A 12,009-nucleotide genomic window follows, 5' to 3' on the forward strand; every position below is an offset into this window, starting at 1 on the left:
CTTGATCATACAGTTTTATTAATTAATAAAATGCCTAGGATTACAGCTGAAATCACACCACTGTTATTAGTTCCTGCATCATGTGGTATAGCAGGTTTTTGGTAACAGCAGTAATAATGAGCGTATTTAGCAGAATTGAAGAGATTGTTGCAAGTTTTACTGGCAAGTTAAGCACCTACATATTAAAATCAAAATTGTTTCATCAACCAGAAAATATGTGCGTGTGGGCATAATATGGGGAAGAATTTCCTGGGATTGCTATGTATCTTGCTGGTAATTATAGCATTCTATGTTTATTATCTATGAAATCATGAGATCAGCACACCAGTCTGTTATTTCCAGTGACCGTTCTGGACAAATGGTTAAAATTCTTCTGTGCTGCTTAGTTTCCTCCTGTTTCTAAGTGGAATTACAGGAAGCTGCTTCATAGTGTCTCCTGTTGTATAAGGCTGTTTCCTTTGTCAAAGGGCTTGATCCAATGCCTGCTGGAATTCACAGAGCTGATAATGCAATGACTAATGGTTGTTTGAACTTTTCAATCCTTTTTTTTTTTTTTTTCTTGTGAATGGAAAATTTAAACACGGTAGAAATCTCAAAACAGAACAGTGTGCTCATATTCATGTTTTTCAACTAAAGACCATTTGAGGGCATCATGTTTTGTGTAATCAAACTGAATTACCTCTGAGGAGTGCGTGTGTGGGACCTCCTGCAAACTGGGAGATAGATTGCCAGAATAGTTTGAACCCGATGCTCAGCGTTTGCAATGTCAAAAGCCAGCAGAACTAAGCAAAGGTTCAGCATCCTGAAGGTACACTTTTTCCACAGATTGGTCCTCATCGAGATGAGCCAAGAGGTCTCTCTCCTCATGGAATTGTTTTTCTAAGGTTCCACCTTTTGTTATCCAAAGATCTTCACTGTGCAATAAGTGGCGGGACTGACCCTGGACCAGTAATTCAGTTGCTTCTTGCTAAGATTTTGTCTTCTCTGATGATGAAACCTGGGTTATTTCCTTGGGATATATCGATTTGATCCATATCCGTATCAACATACATTATACCATATCTGATGGCATTGAATTAATTGCAGTATGTAGTGTAAATGAATGCCTGGAAAGCATTTGATCAGCAGGTACCTGGCTGTACAACATAGTACGTAAGTAAAATTTGTCACTACAAATCAATGGATTTTGGGGGCCTAAGTTTTTGTGATTACTCTGATCTGGAAAATCCTTTAAAGAGATGTTAAACTTTAGATAAGTCTTACAGATGTTTGACCAATAGCGCTCCTCATGTGCTTAACACTGACCATATTCCTGAGTGCTTTCCTGGGCTGGACCATACGTTCTTACTCCATCACAGCCTTTCCTGTGATTCAGGAATTCGACATTTATTTTCATTATTTAAATCTGCCTCAAGATATGAACAAATAGGCTTTAAATTTACAAAATTGTAACAAAGAAGAAACCTGAAGGACAGTTTTGCTATTTATCTCTTTTAATTATTTTTTTTCCCTGATACAAAACACGCTAAATCAAAACCTTCCCTTTGCTGAGTTTGTGTTTTACCTATTGGAAGCCACTCAGCCAAGAGAATTCAGATTGCAAAAAAGACGGGTCCTTCACTCTGGGGTCACTAGTGGGCGCTGCTATAATAATCTAAGTCACAGGGGGAAAGGGTTTCATTCTTAAGGTTTAAACACAGTTACACCTGCGGCAGCGGAAGCCCTTAAGAAAAGTGAGACGTGCCCCATGTAAAAGCGCTCAGCCACGTACGTAGTGGAAAATCAGCCCTTCGTGAACTGCTGTTCATAGTTTGATTTTCGATCAAGGTTTAATTGATGCCGTCAAATATTAGGGCTCTTTTTATTTCATTTAGTCTGCGCAGACTGTAAGTATAGATACACCTGCATTTGAAGTTGAAATAAATAATTTTAAGAATTGCGTGGTGTTTCATGGACTAGTGCAGATGCTCATTTTCTACTCGGTTAAACCTCAACATGAAGTAGCTGGAACTCTGCCCTAAAGGAACAGCTGAGAATTTCTCCTGACAGAGACTGACATAAAGTTTTTACTGACAGAGAAAGCAGAGGTCATAGGAATATGTCCAGTGCTTCATCAGATCTGTGTCTTTAGTCATCTGGGTAGCCCTTAAATTTTTGTCTAGGACAAGACTGAGCAAAGGACAGACAGGCAGAATTATCTTTCTGCCTTAATACTTCTGCAGTAGCTCCAAGCGTGCAGCCAGTGCACCAGAAGACAGAGACCAAAGTGTCTGTCATCTGTTGTTAAAGCATGTGACTTCAGGATTAATTTAGAGTTAGATTCATAGCTGAAATAAACTAGGAACCTTGATACACCAGTAATTAAGTTTCTGATTCCATTTTGCCTATGTTGCAGTAAATTAAGAATAAGTCCCTTGACGCTGAAGAAATTGAGCAGTGTGCAAAGTAAATTTGACCCTAAGTGCTGTGCATGTTGATTTGCTTGTCCATCAATGGAAACAAGTAAATGCAGATAAATTATTAATTGGGAAATAATTCCCATCACTATATGCGTGCATTCAAGAGTTCACTGTCTTTGGTGCTGCTGCTACCTCTGTTCTCAGTCTGAAGGCTATAGCATATCAAACTCCCTTTAGGGTTATCCCTAACAATTTAAACAGGAGTTATAGTTAAGCTTATGAAATTTTGCTTAATTTTATTTTAGTACTCATCCTGCTTGTAATTATAAGCTTCCTGTAGTAGGAAAGAATGGTAATCAAAATGTGGAATGGCTTGTATGTGATTCTCTCAGGACAGAAGAACAGTAAAACTGTATATTTGAACAGTACCCTTGGCCATCTCTTCAGGAAGATGTTCTCCAGGAAATGTAATTAGTGTGCTTAGTCTATCAGCTCTCTGCTCAGCCGTTTTGGCCTAAAATGGGATGTGTTAACCATGGCATAATCAGCTGTATCCAGTGGAAGGATGACAGGCAATAAGCACAAATTGAAACACAGGAAATTCTGTTTAAACATAAAAAAGAACCCTTTCTACTGTGATTGTGATCAAACACTGGAAAAGGTTGTCCAGAGAAGTGGTGGACTCTCCATCCTCAGAGATATTAGAAAACTACCTGGACACGAACCTGAGAAACCTGCTTTAGCTGAACTTGCTTTAAGCAGAGTGGGTGGGCCAGACAACTTCCCGAGGTGCTTTCCCACCTCAACCATTGTGTGGCTTTTAGGTTTATGAGAGCAAGAGTCGCCCCATAGAACCAGATCTCTATTATACAAATCCAAATCCACTGAAATTTAGCAGGCTCACTTAGACATGACAATACAAATTCCAGGTTGTTTCACTGCATCACGAAAGCCCACAGAAAGCATTGACTTTGGATGCTTTGGATATGAGACCTAAGCCTAATACTCTAAAACATAAGCAGTTTTCTTGGTGTAATTAGTAACAGCTCTGTCATCCACAACTGACTTTCACTTTAGTATGTGGGATATGTGAAGAAAGTTCATTAATTCTGGAGCAAATACATTCTGCATCTGGCCCCTTCTTTTCCCTTGAATGCTATGGAGTGGAAGGATTTGATTGCTTTCAGAACTTTCTTATGGGCCCTAGGAATCCCCTAGCTATGAGACCTGCTATTATGGAACCAGAAATATAAAGGACACCTTCAGCTTTACTTCATTCTTTACACTGTAATTTTATCCTGATAGATACAACTGTAGACAGAGAAGAGCAAACAGCTGTTCTTTGGAGTGAAGAAGATAAAAATGGCCTTGATGCCCTCTCTTTCTCATATATGCTGTGTGGAAATTGTTTAATCCATAGACATAAGGCCAAGAACAGTATTACTAAACTTGACGAGAAACCTGGTTGATGTGTGTTGTAGAATTAAAATGGTGGATGGGGATTGGATTTTTTTTTGTTGTTTGATAAGCTCGCCCAATTCTCTGAACTCTCTCTATTTGTACATGTGCAGCTGCACAGGCAGCTAGGTTATAAAAAGGCGTCTAATTGTATATCCAGTTACAGTCTAAGGCAGAGCTGGCATTTGTCTAGATATACTTGTGCTCTGCACACGTAGCCTTAAATTGAGAAGCTCAGAAAATAAGCATCCATGGTTTTAAATAAAAGTGCCATTTCTTTCCAAATGCTAATTAGTTTTTAAATAATTAAAGATTTTTTTAAGTGTTAATACATTAAATTAATTGAAGGTATAGGCATTTAATAGCTGTGATACTGTACAGAGATATCCCCTGTCATTCATCCGTTGTACTCTTTGCAAATTATACATTATCATCTGCAGAGTCACAGAAAAAACAATTGGAAGACATAAGCAGTAGTGGTATGCTGTAATTAGAGACTAATTAACCTGAATTGAACTGCTGTTATTCCTTAGTGGCAAAGGGTTGCAGTATTGATAAGCTAACGCTTCACAGACTAGAAAAAACTTCTTGAAGTGTTCTACAGTTGTCTGAATCTTATTTCATTATTGACACTTTCTATTATTAGAAATTAATATTACATGAACCTATTAATATTGCGATTAATATGACAAACCCATTTCTAGTCAACGTTTTCTCTTTTTAAAGATTTGGATTTCATTTGGGATTATTCACTAAAACTATTGCATGATTTCCTCTGTGTAAATAATTTACAATTTACAGATGTCTAGGTAAAATAGTAATTAAAGAAGGCCAACCTCAAGCAGAAGAGTGGCTTTAGGTTTGACTGTCTCATCGTCAGAACCAGGCAGACTGTCACTGTGGCACTGTACTGAATGACCTAGCTGTGAGGGCTAAATTCAAGATTAAAATACTGCTAGATTTTGAAGCTGAAAGAAGCAGAGGTGGATTTCCTATGGCAAGGGTTTCTGTCACTTTACAACGTCTGACCATTATTAATGATTGTTAATGGATTAGAAATGACTGCTGGATCTGAAATGTATGGAAATTTCTATATTCTTTTTTATCGCATCAAAAGATTTATGTCAGTAGAACCGAGGTCAGGCTCTGTCCCAGAATTTTGCATTTGTATTGTCAATAACGAAACTAGGCATGTGGTTCATTAAGCAGCTCAGCATCTTCCTAGATTTAAGAGTGTGCTTAACTTCCTGTACTACGAATGGATCCACCGGCAGGTGTAAAGCAATAGACGATAATTTAATGTGCTCAGGGATCAAGACCTGGACAAACTACTGTTTAAGCACTATATTTAAAACTAGAAGCGTCCTGCTGCAAATCCACTGCTAGGTACAGAACACTTTCCAGTACAATTTCAAGTTCCATTAACCACAGCCCAAGATACGAATCTTTGTTCATTCTTTTTCTCTTTTTTTTTTTTTTTTGATCCTTCATCAACACTAAAGCTGAGTGCAGATTGCATTGCAGACTATTGGCAAACATAACAGATCAAATATTTTAGACAGTAACGCATCTGGATAGTCTCTGTGTTGACTTCTTTCAATCAGCAAAGTATTTATAGGTGCCCACAGTACCAGGATTTGTTGAATTGCTTATTGGTGATCTTTGATTTGAAGATATAGAAAGATGAAAAGAAATTCACTGCACTGCTGTTTTAGAATTGTTCCTCTGCTGAAATATTCACTGCTTAAAACACATACAAATAACAAAATCAGTTTTCTTAAGCAGAACTTATTTTAAAAGTTAATTTGTTTCATGTTGTGGCTTACAAAAAAAACCCAACAGATTTACAGATTTGAAGAAACAGATTCTGCATTGCTTAGGATGTTTCAGGAACAGCTCTGTTTGTCAACAGCAGTTTCCTAGTGCTGTGATTGATAACATAGTCCAGCCCAAGGTACATTAGTGTGACATACGCATTTGTGATAGAGAAAGCGCCTGAAAGTAAATGGAGTTGATTTTGAAGACGCACATTAGAAATGGCAACATCTTTCTTCTTTGGAATTAAATACTTGTCTGTCTTTTGTGCTTTTGAAAACATTTCCCAAAAGAGTTTTTAAACAAGAGTGTCAAAGAGAAAGGCATCGATTTATACCAGCAGAAGTACAAGCCTAAGATGGTGAAACACTGAAGTACAGCAAAGTTTTACAGCTTGAAACATGACGGAGGCAAGTGTGTACAGGAGACAATGCATTGCAGTCATTGACAGCAGTAGGAATTTTGGAACAGATTACAAAGCTGAATTAATAACTAATTTTAAAGCTTTTTCTCTTATTTATTTATTTTTTAAGGTTATGAGGATTATGATCACATGTGCAGCTCTGCATAGCCGTCCACTTGGAGACGATGGTGACTCCTTAGAGAATATACGCAAACTCCTGGTTAACCATCAGCATCGGGCTCCTTTTATCCAAAAGATTTGATAACTGCTTTTCACCAGCTTTCCGGTTTTGTTCCATCATGTTGTCTCTACCAGCCTAAACCATTTCTTAAAATGGTCCTTTTGCTGTTCCTTGCAATCCTGTTATTGAAGGAAGATGTCTGTGGGAACTTTGGGCTTTTGGTTTCTGCACAGGCCAATGAAAGAAGGGTGGTTGCACACATGCCTGGTGATATTATCATTGGAGCTCTATTCTCTGTCCACCATCAACCAACTGTTGACAAGGTTCATGAGAGGAAATGTGGAGAGGTAAGAGAGCAGTATGGCATTCAGAGAGTGGAGGCGATGCTACATACCCTTGACAGAATTAATTTGGACCCCACACTGTTGCCAAATATAACGCTAGGATGTGAAATAAGGGACTCCTGCTGGCATTCTGCTGTGGCTCTGGAGCAGAGCATTGAGTTTATAAGGGACTCTCTTATTTCATCAGAAGAAGAGGAAGGGATGGTGCGATGTGTGGATGGATCTTCATCGTCTTTCCGCTCCAAGAAACCCATTGTCGGTGTCATTGGACCTGGCTCTAGCTCAGTTGCAATCCAGGTCCAGAACTTGTTGCAGCTTTTCAATATACCTCAGATTGCTTATTCTGCCACAAGCATGGACCTAAGCGACAAAACTCTGTTCAAGTATTTTATGAGAGTTGTGCCATCTGATGCGCAGCAAGCACGGGCTATGGTGGACATTGTCAAGCGCTATAACTGGACCTATGTTTCTGCTGTACACACTGAAGGTAAGAGGTTATTTTTTTTTCCATATAAGAATGCCTTCAAACCACTTTGTTGTGTCAAATAAATAGATGATGACAGTTTGAAGCTGTTGTTTCTTTTCCAGTCAGTTGTCAACAGGATAAACTTTTACTTTACTTAATAGTGACTTCACATTCTCTATGGGGCTGAAGTAGCATCATGTTGATAACGGCTGAAAATGAAGTTTGAAATACAGGATTGTGTGTGCTCTAGGGCCACTTGTTGCCAGAAGTGCTTACTCTGAAGTCTCCTAAATGACTTTAATTTAATTTAGTTGACATTTATTTATTTTTCTTTATCTAACAATTAGCGTATTTATGTAGAATAATCATTTTGACTGTATTAGTATCAAATGTGAAATGAGAAAGTGTCTGGCCTTCCTAGTGCAGAAGAACTAAATCATCATTTGAAACTGTAGCTGAGTCAGAATGTGTTCCTGCTTAATATCTGTGCCACAGAGGCACGAATATTAGAAAACAAGTAATACTGCCTAATATTTGAATGAAAGTTGTTCCAGCTCCTTGAGAGCAGAACTGTTTCTATTCTTTTTATAGTACTCCATGGAGTATTGCACCCACTTCTTGCTCTGCATCTGGCCATTGGTTTTGGGAGTGAGCAAAGGAAGCCTCCTCGAATCTTCTTCACACATTTATGCTCCATCAGGTGTCCAGAAAATCAGAACTGTGTGCTAAATTGCTTTCCTCTTGTTATTAGTTTGGTTAGAGCTTAATCTTTTTACTCAGTGTTCAGAAGAGTATATGATTAAAAGGAAATGCTATGGAAGAGCTTACCTGATTTCATTATTGACAGAGTTGAGTGAATTCATCTTCCTATAAACGACTAGAATTTCATGCTGCCTTAAGAGCAGGTTTCACCAGCCCCTGTCTAATGACACCACCATTTAATGAGTTTTCTGGAATTAGGTTATGTGATGAATTTTAGGATCTCACTGGTTTGCCTCTGTTCAAACAGACAAACTCCGAATGGAAGGCTCAGAATATGGTCTGGGAATGAAAAATGTTATTAAGAGATTGAGTAGTGGTGGCGGCATTGCTGAACAGCAGCAGATGCTGCTGGCTTTATTACAACCAATAGAGAGCAGATTGTCCTTCCCACACACTGAGTATGCTTCTCTGGCAGACTTTATACTATTCAAAGCCCTTTTTGGGGAGATGCTGGTCCAATTCTAGTATGTAGAGATCTTTTCCCTCCTACACATATGTAGAGAGCTCGTTCTGCAGTATGAAAAACAAAAAATAAGTTAGAATTTGCATGCAGATTGTTGCAATCATGTTTTCATCATGGTAATGAAATCTGGTAAATAACTACAGCCCCTTTTTCTATGGGGATGCATGAATATATTAGGGGTTTAGTATAACGGTGTATAAATCACTTTACGTCACATCATGTAGTGAAGGTATTCTGTGCCAGCCAATGCCTTTGGCATGGCTTGGCGTGCAGCCTTCACTTCACAAATATGTATGAATAACATCATGGTCAAAAATAATGCTGTTGATGCATCAGATTAGCAGAAGATTTTATATTTTCACTCTTTTTGATGACTCGTCTAATTTTTGTTATGAAACAACATTTACACCTCTGCCTATTGAGAAGGGATGCTCATATATTCAGTATGGGAATTCTCAAGCTTATGTCAAGGTCTGATTCTGCATAGAGTGAGAATACTTACTTTTACCACTTCCCGTGGACTCTCTGTTTGGAGCAGATGGTAACATATGGTATGTTAATCTTATGGCAGAGGAACTTTGCACTGCGCATTGGAAAGAAGGGAATAGGGACACAAGGGTTGAAGCTGGAGATAGCTGCTATGGGCAAGACGAGTAGTAAATGACAGAGGAGCTGAGTGTGAAGAAGGAGAAATGATGAATGATACATCCAGTACAACATGTGCCTACTTCTGTCGTTATTAAAGAGGACAAGATAGGTGGTAGGTTGTTAATACCTGAGGCCTCGTATCATTCATAGCATATTTACAGCAATATAACTGGGCATCAGTGAACAAAAACATTAAACTTGACTTCTAGGAACCTTATCACCCTATCATCTATTTGCATAATCTGGTCATGATGATGAATATGCTCTCAAGTTAAAAAATGTCACACGAATGTTTTCTAACAATAGAACAGATGGTATTTATAATGGGATAGAAAAATACAAACTGGTCAAGGTATCTCTTTGAAACGTGACAATGTCTGATATTCTGGGCACTTTCCAAAGATTCTGTCGGATGTTATCTCTTCCAGTAAAAGAAAGATTTTTGAAAGAACACCATAAAAAACCGCTATAGATGAGTGCTAAAGGAAAGGAATTAAGTAAATAAGCAAAAGAGATATTATTTATGTATATTATTTTTACTTTTGTAATTATTTTTCATTTTAATATAGTAACTGTTTACTTGTAAACATTCTGAGTATGTCCCTCTATTTAGTGTCCTACATTCATAGGTAATATTTCAAAATAGAAAAAAAAATAGTTGTTGAATCACATTCCTTGCAATTTTTATCAACAGGATTTTGCCCACCCATTGAGAGTGGTCCTTCTTTCAGCACCTCCAGTAATTCTGGCCATCTACATTCATTAGCTAATCTTCCTGCATTAGCCAGACTGTCCTGAAATATGAACTTTGGTTTCTGGGAAGGATTTCCAAGGAAAGGGAGGCTCCTCTCTTTCAAAGCTGGACTAGGGAAAAAGAGGAGGCAGAAAGAGCTTGGTTATTTCATTGTTTTGGTAGTTCCATCAGCAGATAAAGTTATAGGTCTCTTTTTGGTCTAGTATAAGAAAAACCTGGCAGAAGTAAATAGCTTCACAATAAAAAGCTTCTTATTGGAATCTTTCCTTCTGCACTTACTAATTATCTGTGTCTACAGTGGATTAATATTTTGGGAGGTTGATCTGAAATTGTGTTGTTAAATCCTTATTCAAGGCCTCCAGATATAAAATATGCAAAAATTCTAAGAGGCTCTCATAACCTTTACTCCTTTGACATATTTAGCATCATGGTTTAGTCTAGGCAACGCCTTCGGGTGTACAAGTAGTACTAAAATTTACTAAGAGTAAATTTTTTTCCTAAGAATTGGAAGGTATCAAACCCTATTGTCAGTGGAGCCCTTGTAGCTTTGAGGAGGAAGTTTCTGCAATCCAATTAACAGGAGATACGAGTAAAAAATTAAGGATATTTCTCATAAAGCAACAGTCATCTCCACTTACTGCAGTGTATTTTACATATGCCAATCAGAATCTTTGCAAGTCTTCGGTAGTCTTAGGTTGTAACTCCCCTTGCTCGGCTCTGTCAGGAATGATACTGGCATCTTCCCCCACCCTCCAACTCTTTCTTGCATTTAATGATTATTTGTGGGGCTCTACGCTAACCCTATCTGGCTTTAAACTAAAACCTTTTTCACCCACCATCAGGGCACTTTTTAAAAAAGCCTCAGCAGTTCTGGTCACTGTGTAGCAGGAAAGTAGGAGTGAGCAGACAAAGAGGGAAACTGTGATGGGAAACTCCTTGTACCGAGGACCTATCAACCGATAGCCTGAAGCAAGTGCCTTCACCTTTATGGATTGCTACAACAGGCATGCAGGGTGTGCTGGACCATTTTATTTGAAGTTTGCATACCGATCTAATTCTTTCAACTGGCCTTACGGATGTTTTTTTCCCACCACTGTGACAGGAGCAGAGCTTAAACAAACATTCTTTAAACTTAAACCAACTTTCCCTTCTCAAACCAACTTGGCAGACCTGCAGCAAGTCAATAATGCTGCTGAGAGATCAGTCTGTGCCTCCCTCTGAGGCAAAGTAGCCCAGCAGAGAGAAGCCCCCTGGTTTAGTCCCCCAGGGATCCATTTTAGCTCATGTATCTATTATCCACCTGGGTGAACTAATGCACTTAGAAGGATGTAGAGAGAAAAATTTGTGCCTTTATCCGGATTTTGGGTGGTGATGGTTGGCATGCAGGTGGGCCATGCAGCTCAGGCACTCCTGGCCTTTTGTCTCGACCTTTTCTTGCTTAACCACTTGGCACCACAACTAATCGGAAATGGTCGGGGAAACCAGGGAGAAGCTGTCTGTCTGCTGCAAGAGACGAAGAACTGTCTGTTTACCTCAGTTCCCATATGTAAGGATTCTCTGGTCTTTTTGAAACATCAGAGAAAAATATATACAATTTTCTCTTCTCCCATCATTGCAGTTTGAAGGCCTCGTTGAAAGCCCATTTGAAGTCAATACTCCCCCGTTGACTAGACTGACATTTGGATCAAGCCTTCCTAGTCAGAAACAGCATCAGTCCCTGAGAGTCTGTGCTTAAAATTTGCCTGGAGGCAAATTAATTAATAATTTGAAAGGCAATTTTCATTGCCATTGGAAACCATTTATTTTGCCACTCTGAATGAAGTGAAGAGGTGATGTATGCTGGAAAAATAGAACTGCACAGAGGTACAACTGAAACACAGTAGGCCAAATTTATTGGGGGTGGCAAGGGATAAATTTCGCTCCATTATGTAAAAGGTGTGATTTACTTTTGAACATAGCCTTAAGAAAGAAGCCACTTTGTTAACATTTTCTTTAGAGACCTCTGCAGGTAAACATTGATCAAACTCATCCTCAGAGTCCTCTCTGTTTAGTATCACTTTCCTCCATTTAAATTTATCCTAAGTGCATATAAAGAGGTGGTTCACATTCATTTTCTTAGGATATACCCAGGAAAGCACAACAAAAGCAGAACTTTTTTTTCCTGCAGGCAAGGGTTATTTCACACATTTCCTTTCATATTTGTTCAAATGTGCCTGGTTACAAGACTATTTTTGCCTACATCCTTTGCTACCAAGTAAAGAGCAAAATGAAAATTAGTCATAGTCTGTGAGAACAGGATGAAGAAATGAACGAAAA

General features: G+C 38.5%; 1 protein-coding gene across 3 annotated transcripts in view; it reads left to right on the forward strand.

Annotated features, from left to right (window-relative positions):
- Positions 1–6,408: 6,408 nt before the first annotated feature.
- The window catches only part of GRM5 (glutamate metabotropic receptor 5), a 280,202-nt gene continuing 274,601 nt past the window's right edge, over positions 6,409–12,009 (forward strand). For all 3 annotated transcript variants that reach the window (XM_054188162.1, XM_054188163.1, XM_054188164.1), the window contains exon 1: positions 6,409–7,087. In XM_054188162.1, the coding sequence (XP_054044137.1) occupies positions 6,409–7,087 (679 nt within the window). The remainder of the gene's footprint in view (positions 7,088–12,009) is intronic.

Source organism: Rissa tridactyla, chromosome 1, assembly GCF_028500815.1.
Source record: "Rissa tridactyla isolate bRisTri1 chromosome 1, bRisTri1.patW.cur.20221130, whole genome shotgun sequence".
Taxonomy (NCBI): Eukaryota; Metazoa; Chordata; class Aves; order Charadriiformes; family Laridae; genus Rissa; species Rissa tridactyla.